At 52.9% G+C, this 13,616-nt stretch overlaps 5 protein-coding genes across 5 annotated transcripts; 3 read left to right on the top strand and 2 right to left on the bottom strand.

Moving 5' to 3' along the window:
• Positions 1 to 61: 61 nt before the first annotated feature.
• Positions 62 to 882, top strand: CABS01_05226 (uncharacterized protein; the record flags this gene model as incomplete). Its single annotated transcript, XM_060538596.1, has 2 exons — positions 62 to 344; positions 404 to 882. 2 exons carry the CDS (start codon positions 62 to 64, stop codon positions 880 to 882), a joined length of 762 nt encoding a protein of 253 aa, XP_060405768.1.
• Positions 883 to 1,043: 161 nt separating this feature from the next.
• CABS01_05225 (uncharacterized protein) lies at positions 1,044 to 1,283 on the top strand (the record flags this gene model as incomplete). The annotated part of the gene is made up of 1 exon (XM_060538595.1): positions 1,044 to 1,283. The coding sequence occupies one exon, from the start codon at positions 1,044 to 1,046 to the stop codon at positions 1,281 to 1,283; it is 240 nt and encodes a 79-aa protein (XP_060405767.1).
• A 173-nt stretch (positions 1,284 to 1,456) lies between these two features.
• On the bottom strand, positions 1,457 to 2,508 carry CABS01_05224 (uncharacterized protein; the record flags this gene model as incomplete). Its single annotated transcript, XM_060538594.1, has 2 exons — positions 1,457 to 1,713; positions 1,782 to 2,508. The coding sequence occupies 2 exons, from the start codon at positions 2,506 to 2,508 to the stop codon at positions 1,457 to 1,459; spliced, it is 984 nt and encodes a 327-aa protein (XP_060405766.1).
• A 5,423-nt stretch (positions 2,509 to 7,931) lies between these two features.
• Positions 7,932 to 9,616, top strand: CABS01_05223 (F-box domain-containing protein; the record flags this gene model as incomplete). The annotated part of the gene is made up of 2 exons (XM_060538593.1): positions 7,932 to 8,296; positions 8,359 to 9,616. 2 exons carry the CDS (start codon positions 7,932 to 7,934, stop codon positions 9,614 to 9,616), a joined length of 1,623 nt encoding a protein of 540 aa, XP_060405765.1.
• Positions 9,617 to 10,175: 559 nt separating this feature from the next.
• On the bottom strand, positions 10,176 to 13,429 carry CABS01_05222 (uncharacterized protein; the record flags this gene model as incomplete). Its single annotated transcript, XM_060538592.1, has 3 exons — positions 10,176 to 13,090; positions 13,183 to 13,353; positions 13,414 to 13,429. 3 exons carry the CDS (start codon positions 13,427 to 13,429, stop codon positions 10,176 to 10,178), a joined length of 3,102 nt encoding a protein of 1,033 aa, XP_060405764.1.
• Between the last annotated feature and the right edge of the window lie 187 nt (positions 13,430 to 13,616).

Below are 13,616 nucleotides of genomic sequence, written 5' to 3'. Positions count from 1 at the left end.
CCTTGAGAATAAGGATCATCTTGTTGTAGTCTTTAATCGGCTGCGTGTTTATGTCCACATCATGCATGATCCTCCACCACCGGTACTCCCACCCAAGCCGGGTAGCCACGACACAAGTCGTATAGGCACGCCGGTTATGCTCAACTCGCCCCGGCACGGCAACGGTAACGGCACCGGGCCTGATGTGGAGAGTGCAGGCGGGAGCCGTTTGAACCAAGTCTTTCAGCCGGCCGGGCTCGAAATAGCCCGACCTGAGTCTGTGCCTGATCCGGGCGAACATTGGCTTCCCAAGGTGTTGCAAGACAAGGCGTACGTTCCTGGACATGGCAGCGGCATCACCTGCTGTTCGTTGTCTTTCTCCCGGCTGATGATGGTATTAGAAAACATGACCTCGCTGATATAGCGACCAATGTGGACCTGCTTAATGCCCTTGCACATGCACCAAGTACGATTCACCCATCTCTCTCGTCGTCTCATCAGGCCCTTCAAGCGGCCTTGACCGAAAACCTTGAGCTCGCGTCACGGCTTGTGGAACTCGAGGCTCGTCTAGCCCACCAGCGCTCCACGACTCAAGCGCAGCTTCTTTCAACACATGCGCTCGAGCGCCAGTGGCGGCAGAAGCAATCCGATATGGACCACGCGTTAGCACCCTTCTCACCGGCTGCCATGTACCAACGCCTGGGGCAAGGTGTCCATGAGCAGGCCTCGGTATGCCATGTCTTGGAGGAGAGCTTCATCGACGGAGAGGGAGATGGCGCGTATGCGTCGGAGAGAGAGACATTGGACTGGATCAAGAGGTACAGAGACGCCAAGGTACTTTATTATCTTCGTCAGGAGAGGAAGGAGCGGTGGGACGAAGGTCGCGTTGGTGGCTGGAGATAAATGAGTGCGATTCCAGTACCTGGTTCAGTGGAATGCTAAGTGAAGGTGGGAAAGGAATGAGGCAGTGGAAATCGCAGGAGGTGGTGATCCTCGCGGGTTGGAGCTAACCATTCGGCTGTATCGAGAAACGGGAACCAGCACAAGAGCACTACATCAATGGCATGCCGGCGGTTCTCTCTGCTGTTTTCTACTCTTGCTTCTCGATGGCGGTATTGGCGATGACAACGCAATGCAAAGGACCACGTCTAGCTAGCAGATATCTGAAAGAAACATTCTATGGAATACAAGAAGGAAAGAAAGTACGCAGGAGCAGTAGCCTACAAACTGAATGGTACTCGCAGAAATGGCTAGAAAATCGCTATGACGTGGAGCATACAATTCCTGTCTGTGTCGTTCTGTAGCCCGTCTACGAATGTATGCTACACACTTTCAGCTACTACTGTCGTTCCCCAGTTTCGCACACACACACACACACACGACATACCTCCAGGGGACATCACAAACCCCCTGACTGGGATCGTACTCAAAGTCGTTGAGAGTGGAAATGATGTTGGCCCAGAAGCGATCACTATCTTCAGGCGAAGCTGAAGGGACTCTTTTTCATCTCAGGACTGCGAGGGCTCATCGGGAGTGCAAAAAGTTCCTCCTCCTGGTCCTGTTCTTGCTGTCTCGGATGAAGATCAACCCCTGCGAGCATGGCGTCTAACGATGCCGAAGCTCCTAGGGACAGGTTACCAGTAGTCGTCTCCCGAGCAGGGTGCGAGAAGGAGTGAACGGCTATGTCATTGGGGACGGGCGAGAAAGACACAGGCTGAAGATGCGTGTTCTTGTCTGCGAGTCTCTAGTTAGTTATGCTTGGTTGATATGTTACGCAGGTTATATTTTGTGAGTCATCTCACCAGCCGAACCAGCAATTAAATCTGTTGCAGAAGTCGCGAGCTTCAGCCCCTTCAGCTTCTCTCCCAGTCGGCTACCGGTCAGGGGTTGAGGAGAGATGGGACTCAGTAGAGTTTCCGAGGCAGACATCGTCCGGCCTTCGACGATGTTATTGGGTTTTGGAACAATACCGAAGTGATCGACAACCCATTGCTGCTCCTGGAGCACCATTTCTAAGCCGACGCTTTCGGTATTTGTCATCTTCTCGGCATCGATCTCTTCTTGAAGTTCACGAAGTCTCTCCTTGGCCCAGATGGTGTGAAGAACCCCGCGTGTTCCAGTATCTAATTCACTGGCAACCAGGCTTGGCGGGAAGATGGCAGGAAGGGGTTTGATGGTGAGGGATGTACCGTCAGGATGAACAATGGAAACGGTGGGAGGAACATTGGCACCTGGTGGAAGTAGGAAGTACGCCCGTTTATGCGTTCCTTTGACATCGTTACTTGCTAGAAGATGGTTTGTCTTGCCATCCCACGAAACCTCCCATGCCTTGGCTGGCGGTGGTGAGAGTTCGGATGCCGGCGAGGAGGAAGAAGGAGATATCGAGGGATCCCATTCTACCATCAAGACTTTGGTGCCCTCATTACCCTTGCCTGCCTCGAACTCGAACCGGGCAAGGGCAAAGGGCGCAATGTTGGCGGCAGCGTCGGGATTGGTGCTTGTTGTCGGTCCGGGAATATGCACTCCCATCGACGCCACTCGAGGTGGCGATGAAGCCCGAGAACTACCCGGCGTTCCCATCTCTTCGTCTCCTTCCGGTCCTGACCCTATTGTGGTCCGGTGTGAGGTGGGTTTTGCGGACACGACGCGGTGCGGGGCCGGGCGTTTTGCGGCCTGCTCAAGTACCGAGGCGTGTTAAAGACTCAAACTACCCATGCATAGCGTACTTTCCCCGTCAGCACCGGACAGGAAAAGCAGAACGTATTCCCGGCCAGTGGAAACAACCCGACCGAGTCTACCGTGACAATTATTTGCAGCGATTGAGCCGTGGTATGGGTTCTAGGTGATTCACCGACAGTGAAGTCTTGTCTCCGGCAAAGACAAATGATTTGAGACGGAAGAGAAGAATGAGGTGTTTCGCACTGGTGTAGATAAATCGGCACCAACCAATGATTAAGATGAGTTTAAAGGAGGAAGTACCCGGACTTGGCGACGAATGGGATGCGGAAACGGAGATAGAGATGGATGGAATTCGATCAGGTTCGGGCCGTTGTGGCTGAGGAGATTGACGCCAAGCGCGCCCAAGAGGATTTTCTTATTACTTGCGAGGATACATATGGAGCATCACTTATTTTCCGAGTATACAATCGAGCGGCCTTCAACTACAGTGTAGGTGTCATGGCGGGAAACGAATTGTGAATCAACGTTGAAGCAGGGCCGTATACGTGCCTAGGGCATTCGGGCGTATCGCGGCATCCCAAGGTCCCTTTCATTGTCAAGGCAATAGTGAATAAGAGAGATACGGGGGAGACAGAAAACTACGAAGGGGCCTCTGTCTCCCACATCAGCTACCAAAGTGAACAGCATGTATTGTCACTCGAATGGTACGGTTGGCCTTCAGGGCCGTGTGGCTGAGTCGCGTGTGGCTGTCAAAGGGTGACACAAACCCGCCACGGAGTAGTAGTTTGTCCTGACTCCTGACCCTGGGCTCTGGAGCAGCTCAGAGAGCGGAGGAAACGCGGAGTAATATGGAGGGAATGGGTCTGGAGGTACGGATACAAACATTGTGTAAATTTTTCGGTAAAGCTGGAGAAGTTTGAGAGGGGAGTTGCAACCTGTGACCTCGGGCGGGGAGAATCCCACATATCCACGGGGCATTCTCGGCCGATGTCGATGCCATTGCCCGCTAGTGTACGGATACTGGGGGGGGGGCTGGCCTGGCCAAGAAATATGGCTTCATGGTCGACCAACATGACGGGATTCAAGTCTTCATCTCACAAACGCAAAGGATGATGGCGCGCCACCACCAGACGCACTCAAGTTACGGGTTCTCTTCTCGCGAGCATGCGGGTTATGTCGCTCAATTTCTGCGAGGCTTACATAAAGAGGTGCGGATAGGAAGTTCTTACCCTTGAGATTGGCTCGGGAACACGGAGAGAAGTCTCACAAACGTAAGTAGATGTACGGATACAGTCCCGTATCTGTAGGGTAATATACGGATGATGCAGTACCAAAAGTGGAGCGAGATGCCTTCCTCATCCAGTATTCCGTAGCGCTCGTGACCTGATGAATGACCAACCGGAAGAACGTTGTTAAGTGCTAGAACGTCCATCTCTTTTTGCTTCAGGACGGAGTATGCCAGGGAGCCGGTAAAACGTTACTCACCAAGGTAGCCACACACACACACTCTCTCTCTCTCTCTCTCTCTCTCTCTCTCTCTCTCTCTCTCTCTCTCTCTCTCTCTCTCTCTCTCTCTCTCTCTCTCTCTCTCTCACGCAAGGGAAGTAGAGCGGAGCGGATCATGGATAACGGTACTCAAAGGTAAAGCAATCCACCAACGGCGGCCAGGCGGCCGGAAAACGACGTGAAAGGCTGGGGCCTTTGGGGGGAGATATCAGCTGTGACGAATGCGGAGGGGAGGCAAGGCCGAAGACTAAGAGCCTAAGAAAACAGAAAGGCCGCGGTAGGTCCGAGGGCCGCTCCACCACGCCATCTGGATTTTTTGACGGTACTTACCTTTACAAGCACCTACCTCCGTAACTACCTTACCATTTTGCACCACCAATGGCATCGAGGCGCGTACCTCAGTGACTTGCAGTGCTCATGATTGGGCCCAGTCTGACAAGAGGTCGAACTGGTACCGTGGCACCGTAGCATTTACGGTTTACTTTACTCCCCCGGTATTTGTACAATGTCTCCGTCCCCCGCTGCATCGAAGGCAGCTTGTCCATCCGAGACAGCGCCTAGCCACTTGTGTCGGTTCCATCGCTTCAACTTCGGTCACTTCGGGCCAATCTACCGTGTTCCATTTGACCCCATGGGCCACGCTCAAGTTGGCACTGGTAGATGTCGGCTTCGCACGAAGTACACTAAGCTCACGAGGGTCGAGGGGTGCCAAGGTCCATCTCTATTTGCCATCCAAGGTTTAGTGTGCACTATGAACATGCCGATGAGGTGCCAGGAACTACGTAGTATGGAATTGTAGATGCAGTGTGGAACACTGTTGAGTTTTGATCTTCTTTCTCTTACATGCGTACATGCTTTTAGGATACTCAGCCCTCGAGGGAATGGGAGAATGGGCAAAAACTCAAGTGATGCAAAAGGTGCGCTCACGACGTACAGTTGCAAGATTCCTTGGGTAGGTTTGTACCTTCGACACCTTTCTTACCTGGACGAATCCACCATGCTCTGTACCCCGATGTGATTCACTGCTTGCTTTGTGGCGCCCTGTGAAGCCAAGCCAACCGTGTGCAAATGGCGAAGGCGAGAAAATCAATGAGCCTATACAGTAGATCGGCAGTGTCGGCGATGCCCGCAGCCCGCTGGCCTTCTCATTCCTGCCGGCTGTAAATTTTAACACTGCGAGAATGAAATAAAACGTGAGTCATGATCAATGGAATAGGTAGATGTCAGTACCAACATGCTCAACATGAACATCGTCTGGTGCACACTACTTTCTAGCACGCTATGCGATTGATAGATCCGCCGATAGAGAAATGTTTCCAGACTGCCACTGTCTGGTCTACCTACGGAGTAGTGCCGATAGACGTGTCTCCGTTGAAGCGTCAGGCATGGGACTGTCTCGGGCCTATTTGGTAATCGGTCCTGGATCATCGAAGTCGGTCTAAGTAGCTCTAGGGCGGCTGAGACCATGATCCATCAGCAGTAACTTTGGACAGGTGAAGCATCTATCCGCGATAGCATCGAATCGGGCTTTGCAACACAAATGAGCCAATGGAAACAGAGCGAGAGCATCTAGCCGTAGGAGCTCCGTCTCGATCTATGCCGGGCTTCTCTCCTAGATCGTTTGCACGAACGTGGTCGGTACTTCATCGGTGCATACTGTCTAGGGATACTTCTTTGCGCCCGCTGCGCCCGCTGAACCAAAGGTAGCCATGGGCCATCGCCCACTTGACGCGGGACGATGGCCGAGAAGTGCCTACGCAGTGTGTCCACAGCCAAACTACCAAGCTGCTTCATCGCGTGTAGTTGAAGGCAAAAAAAGCATGGCATACGGCCAATAAATTGGAGCGGCATCGGGCGGGCTCACCCTCAATCCCCCGGGCCCCGGGATCGACATCTAACTCTCGAGTCTTACAATGGCACTGGATAGGAAATGGAGACGGGGAAGCGCCATAGAGTCCGTAAAACAGCCGAGGAATGAAAGTCGACTGTTGAACTGCGAAATAAGAAGATACCAACGAATGGACAATCAGGTATCTGATCTGAATTTGTACGTACCTAGGTAAGGTAAGGTATCTCGCCGATGGAAACACCTGATTAGTCGCAATTGCAGTTGTCGCTCGAGTCAAATGGTTAGAGTACCTCAATCCTCCATACCTGGCCTCCATACGGATACCTGATGGCGAAATGGACGAAGAGACATTTTACGGATAGAGTCAAGATCAAGACCCAATTGTTGATTGATAAAGGAACAAGAAGCGGGAAGAAAGAAAGAAAAAAAGAAAGAGGGAACCTCAAGGCCACACTCACAGTAGGTATGCTCACTAAGGTACCAACTGACCACCATCCGCTCCGTAGAGCAATGGAACTCAACCACTCGTTAAAAAGTATCCAATGCGACTTTCACTTGCCTTACGGCTTGCCAGGCTCAGGACTGTGGGGATGAGAAGCTTCGTCCTCGCACTTTTACGGTGCTTTCTTCGGCCGCTTTCTTTCGCTTCCGCCGTCCACGCCCATCGTACTGTGGTGGTGAAGAAATAGATACACGGTAACATACCCACAATTGATAGGTACCTTAGTTAGGTTGAGTGAAGTCCCCCCCCCCCCCTAAAAGACCCTTTCTGGCCATTCCCTCTCCGAGGACGCAGCCAGTCAGCGCCGTTGCATCACAGTGCCAAACGCCGCTTCGGGATCATCGACCCCCCCTAGGCCAGCAGGTGCCCTTCCTCACTTGGACCTCCACTAATTCGCCGCACATACCGCCGGGCCACCCAGAATTAGCGAACAGCCGATCCCTCTCTCGCTTTCTTGCATCTGCCTCTCTCCTGTTCCTGGCCTCCAGGTCCACCCACTTGCTCTCATTGCCTCTTCTCTATTCGTACCGCATCGTAATACCTACCTAACCTCATCATCACCTCACCCACGTTTGCGCCCATAGACTGAGGTGACCGCCAGTGTCTACCAAGTTATCCAGGCTTGGATACCATACTACCAAACGGATAGCTACGTGCATACCCACGTCGTCGCCCATAGAGAGGTTCTACGCTTTTACCCACTCTCATCCACCCACCAAGGATCCTTGGAACCTGAGCCTGACTGCACCACCACCGCCTTTCTCCCACTACCAGTACCGAACGTGCTGCCTGCCAGCGAGAGTGAGTTACCTGACTTCGGCGGGCCTCTCCAACACCCTCGCGCTCTGCCTGTGCCCCCTCCCTCTTCCTCCTCCATTTCTTCCTCGCATCCTCATATTCCAACCAACGTCGACCATCACGTTCGAAACGTCACCACCACGTTCTGCCTCCCTACAACACTATCGGTCGCCTGTCATCTCCTTATCCGACTCAGCTTTGTCACATACGCTCATTCGCCATCTTTCCTCGTCTCTTGCTCTGGTTTGACCCTCTTCGGTCCATCTCATCGGCCGTCGAATATCGATACCCTACATAGCCATTGTCGTTGATCGCCACCTTTCGCCCATCGACTCTCGAAGCCTGCCCTTTCGACGACTGTATCCCAATCGACGCCGGGCGCCAGCCTGTTCGTTCAAATCACCCCCCACGATTCTTCTCGCCTGCGAACCATCACCGATATCTTCAATGTTCAGCCATGTTTGAGCCGCGAATGCACGGCATCTTCGACTTTCCGATCCCCGCCCGTCGTTAACCCTCCCGTTTTCAACATAGCGTACCTCGACCATATGCTGGACTTCCTAGACCTCGTTTTCTCTTACTTCAGGCTGAGCCATTGTCCAGCGCGATAGCATCAACATGGATCCGCCGCATATCACCGAGTTCGCTTCCGAGCGGTACTTCAGCAAACTCAATCAGCTCAATGAGTCCCCTGCGACCCGCGATACCCAGCAGCTTCACCAATTACGCCATCCTCAGACGCCATCCTCTCAACAGTATCCCTCTCCGCCGATATCATCTCAGTCTACCTCTACCTTTATTCTGCCGTTACGAACCTACAAGTCAAATGAAGGCAATACCGAGACTCCCCGACCCTCAGACCAGAAGCGTACCGAGAAGAGCCGACTCTTCAGCCTGCGATCCAAGGTCTCTATCCTCCAAAACAAGTCAACATCGCAGGTAGACCATCGCGAACAGTATACAGCGTTCGCGAAGCCAAAGACGTTAGCCACCCTCCCCTAGAGCCAACGTACGATTGTGTCTACCAATTCTAACAAATCACCAGTCAATCTCTCGGTCAATTGTTCCTAGCTCTACCTACTGAGCTTCAGATTCAAGTCATTTCATCGCTGCCATTGACGGACGTCCTAAATCTTCGCAGAGTCTCGAGATCCTGGCACACTATCGTGACATTAAATGAGGCGCCCATCGTTCGCCATCATCTAGAACATCACATCCCGGCATACGCCTTGCGTCTTTATCCATCTAACGACCCCACCGCCGCCAATTTCCATCACCTATGCGGCTTGTGGCATCGTTTGCACGTCGCCGCCAAATTGTCATACCTTATGTGCGAATGGATCACTAAAGAGATCTTCCTGCGAACGACGGAATCGCAGCGTCTCGAGTTCGCCCCTCAGCATGAACGTATGCGTCGTCGCTTGATACCGCTTCTTTTCACCTTATTCCATTTTTTCGAAACCTATCGAAAGCTGCACTTACAGCACATACTCGACCACAACGGTCATGGCTTACTGCACGAGCCATATACACTGAATCCGATCGAGGCTCGAATAATAAGCATGTACGACGACCAGACGCTTTTGCGAGTCCATCAAGTCTTCCCTCTGGTCATCTCGTCATTCTGCCGACGGCTACGCCCGCCATCTTATGCTGGCCGCGTTGAACGATCACTGCGAGGCTACTTGAAGGAAAGACCTCCAGATGAGGTTCATGTTGCCATTCTATGTGTTGGAGGCTTGCGACAAGTGGAGAGGCTTTGGGAGATCAAGGGCTATAACAGCAGGCGGGGAGCCGTTGATGTTTGGTACAATGGTGTCTCAAAGGACTCGATCGACTCTACCCCGAAACAGCGACGGGGTATCATGGGCATGGGCCGAAAGAAGTCCTCGATTTCGGTCAAAGATTCAACCAAGTCGACACAACACGACGGAATATCAACGCGCCGTGCCTCTCGGGCTTCTCTAGATGATCCAGTCGATCCCGATACGAACTTGGTATTCAACACAAGTCTAGCAGCCGGCATGCCCATGGGACCGCTGGAGCGTGAGCATGTCCGACACGTACTGGCTGACCTCCCTAGCTTACAAGAAATCTGGCTCAAAACTGCGGAAGCTTTGATATTGGAGCGGGGCATCGTTGAGCGTACCCAGGATATCAAACGCAATGCACAAGTAATGTTGGAATTAATTCGCGATGATGGCATTGACGAGGAGGATGAGTGGTGGTACGGACGAAGTACACCAGAATCCATTCGTCCTCCGCTCGAAGCGATAGACGAAGATGCTATGGACGGCGCATGAGAACCAGCGTGGCGTTGAGCATTTAAGGGCGTTAAGGTAGGCCTGGAATTTGGCCCAGTGCAACTCAAGCGGAGACTTGTCTTTGGATATCTTGCTTCTTTTTTTTTCACATTCTCTTTGTCAGGGCCAGCATGGAGAGGGGTGCAATACCTGGGATCTGGATAAAGATACCAACATCAAACAGTTTTCCATTTAGCTTTGTAGTCTTGTTATAGCCAGGACCGGTTGGGCATCTGTTTGCCCAGTTAGGTCAAACAATTCACGCGTTCAGCAACGTGCTCTTTCCACGCATAGGCCTGTCACTGATGACCGACTATCACATACTGGATCTTGACCGAGGTACGCCGACATGGCTGGGTATTCTTAGTAGAGGATGCTCGGAATCACAGCTGAGACGGCCACCCGCCTACTTGGCCTAACTCTTCCATGGCGCAACTGCGTAGTCAGGGGGTCAGGAATATGTTTTGAGCCCTTGACACCAGTCGGAGCAAGGTGCCAGTCGCACAGTGTACCTACAGGCGGTGCAGTAAGCGGGCGCTTGTTACATCTACGTCTTTATTTACTGACGTCTCGAAGTATGATACATGCGTTCTCTCATTGCAGATTCTGTCATGCCGCCATCAAAAGACGACTGGCCCAAGTGCGGCGAGCCATACGTTGAGTTCATGTTCGGCGATGCACGCTGCATCTCTGCACCATCGACATTGTATTGTGTGGAATTCATCGCCAAGCTTGCTTGATTAGCCGTTGTCAGACTTGCCAGAAATGTCGAATCGGAATAGTCCTGGAAAGACGACATGCCCGTATTCTGTACTGAGTGTTCCTGCCGTGCATGGAATGCAGATGATTGCTGTTGTATCGGCCGTGAGGTCGAAGTCCGGTAGCTATCTCCTCGCGTGCTCGATGATCCGGTCATGTGGGTGCCATACGTAGGGTGCTGAAGGCCCACCAGCCCCTGATAGTCTCCGTCACTTGTCGACTCTGTATAGCTGTCCCCATTCTGCCCTAGTGATGACGGAATCCGGCCGGGTCCCGAGCTGCTTAGGCGGTGCTGACTGTCATTAGATCGGTTCTGTGTAGTTGGCTGATGTTGCTCTTGCTGATGAAAGAGATGTTGTTGCTGTTGCCCCTGAGCCGATCCACCTTGATTGTACATGGCTTGCCTTGATGGCATATTCAAGGAGTAAGATTCCGCTACCTCAGTCCTGTCAACTCCTTGGCCAGCGGATGAAGCTATGAGGCTTTGGCTGTATTGAAGTCGTAGATCAGACTGAGGTTGCTGCGCGTTGAGGGCTTGCTGGAGCGATGGTCGATTTGCCGAGCCGCCCATCTGGTTCCTCGGCTTCTGAAGATTATTATTATTGGCATCTGTGAGGCTGCTGTTGTGAAGGTCTGTCTGCGTTGGCTCTAACAATTGTGGCACGCGCTGCCCGCCTTGTCCAGTCTGACTGTTCTGGCTAGCTTGCGTCATTCCACTGTTTGAGGCAGCATCTTGGCGCTGATGATTCGGTAATTTCTGCCTCTTGGTCACTGGCTGATGGCCATGAGTGTGATCCTGCACTTGTAGTCCTTGAGACCGGGCCATCTGCGGTGACGAAGGGCTCTCACTGGTGATTGCAGTAAGTCTAACATTATTTGGATCTGAAGTCGAGGCATCTGTTAGCGACTCGTTGCCGGCATTACTGTCTCTGTCTTCTTGAGAAGCCTTCCGTTTGCGCTTTGCGACTCTGGATGTTTTGCTGACTTGTTGCTTCATGGCAGCGGATTCGCTGACAGTCTCCGGTCCGAACTGAGAAGCAACATTTACCGGAATGGCCGGTCGCTGCTCGTATTGTTGTTCTCGGGTAGAGGATGTGGAACCACCAGCAGGCGCCGGCAGAGCTAAATCACCCGCAGCGGCAGGTTGTGGCCCGCTTCGTTGGTCGTTTGCATCCGATTTAGGTGGTGTTTGTTGAGATTGAGAGCCGTGGACATTTGCTGATCCTTTCGGTCGATTCTTGGATCCCTTAGGACGGCCAGGGCCTCCTTTCCGCTTCTTGACAAGCGGCGATCCGAGCTCGTCAAGACCCCCAGTCGTGCTTGAGGATTCGGGAGGGTTAACTGCTGTTGGCTGAATCATCACTGGGGTCCCGGATACACCATTCGTATCCTCATGAGCATCGTTGGCCGAGGGCACCGTATCTTTCGGTCGATTTTTCGAGCCTTTAGGTCTCCCTCTCCGCTTGGGGGCAGGCGTAGTTGTCGAGGTCTGGGCGGAGCCAGATTCCGGCATTCCACCGGAAGCACCTGGACCGGAGACTACCTGACTGAAAGCTGGAGTTTCAACCACCCGCTCGGCGTCCACTTGCAAACGCTCTCTGTCAGTATCTGCAATGGTGTCATCAATGTCAACCCAACTAGCATCCACCGCGTCATCACCTGCACTGTTGTCCGTTGTTGCTTCTGCTGCATGAGCTCTTGAAACGAGTCGTTGCCCACTTTGGCCAGCTTGTTTTCCCTTCGCATTCCTACTTCCTTTGGGACGACCACGTGGTCGTCTCAGCTTCGTTTGGTGTGCGCTCGGCATTACCCCTTGGTCTAGAGCTGGAAAGATCTCTGCCAGCCAGCCAACAAAGAGGGATCCAGAACCATTCGCCTCAGCGCTGATGGGAAAAGATGCGCCGGGTGATGTGCGCTCATTGGTAATCCCTCCAAAGAATTTCAGACCCTTGCAAAGCTGATCAACAACCAGATCAGGGTCTAGGCTTCGCAACAGAGTCAAGAGTCGAGCTTGTTCGGCTATTGTCTCCACGGTCGTAAGTGTCGAGGCCCTCCTCCGCACCTGCGCCGTGTCTCCAACAGTCTCCCGAATATATGGCGTGTTCAGCTGGGGTCGGTTGAGCTGGGGGGCATTTCGTTGCGGTGTGGTGAGCGGCGTTTTAGGGGGCCACGGTTTATTGAGTAGCGGTGTTGGCTGCGGAGCATTGAGCTGCGGTGTACTAGGTTGCGGTTTATTCAGTTGCGGTTTATCGAGTCCCGATGCGTTTTGCTGCGGTTTGTTGAGTTGTGGTGCGTTCAGCTGCGGTGCGTTCAGCTGCGGTGCGTTCAGCTGCGGTGCGTTCAGCTGCGGTGCGTTCGGCTGCGGTGCGCTGGGATGCGGTGCGTTGAGCTGCGGTGGACTGTTCGAGGCATGGACTTCTGGTCGATAGATAAATTTGCTCCGTCTGATGGGAATGTAACGGTCTGTCTGGGCCAGTCTGGCCGCAAGCTGCGTTCCCTCACTCGTGCGTTTGGCTGCTGCATCACGCTCCCGACTTTCGTTGGTAGTAGTGAGGTCTATGTGCATAACTCCGAAGTTCCCTTTCGTCGCGTCGGTTTTGCCCTTCAGCTTACTAGGCACAGGGTTACGTACACGTCCATCTCTATAAAGGCCCGGAATATCATCCTGTACTGGGGGGCCAGTGTGTTGCAAGACACCGAATCCATTCGCCGCGCCTACAGCTCGAAAGTCAGCAACGCCTTTTCAGTGTTCCTGCCTGGCCATTCAACGAGCAGTAGCATTAAAGACATAAGAATAGCCTACAAACCTCCTTCACTCGTAACGCTCAGTACAGGGGTTTGTACTGCAGAACCGTTGCGAGCGCTACTATCGGTACCAGTGCCAACAGCGGTGCCAGTGCCAGTGCCGGTAGCGGTAGCGATAGAGGCATCAGCAAGCGGTGTAGGTCGTCGCGCAGGGTTTGAAGATTGAGGAGATACTTTGCAGAAGACGATTAGTCGGGGCGCAAAAAACAAAGTGCATTGTGCTTTTTACTTACTTGCGGTTGTAGCCATGGCTGTGGATGACAGTCGCGTCACAAATTCAGCATCGTCCCTCCAAGAAAGATTGGAGCAAAGCGGTGCCTTTCGAGGTTTCTGCCCCGGCGAGGACTGTTGCTAGGTCCTTAATCCGGATGGCAAAAAATACGTATGCTAAAACCCGCGAATGCAAGAGGGCATCACGAAACCCCGGATGGATCAC

This window comes from Colletotrichum abscissum (genome assembly GCF_030869225.1).
Source record: "Colletotrichum abscissum strain IMI 504890 chromosome Unknown Scaffold_10.1, whole genome shotgun sequence".
Taxonomy (NCBI): domain Eukaryota; kingdom Fungi; phylum Ascomycota; class Sordariomycetes; order Glomerellales; family Glomerellaceae; genus Colletotrichum; species Colletotrichum abscissum.
The sequence above is the reverse complement of the archived record's forward strand: the minus strand, read 5'-3'. Positions and strand labels throughout refer to the sequence as shown.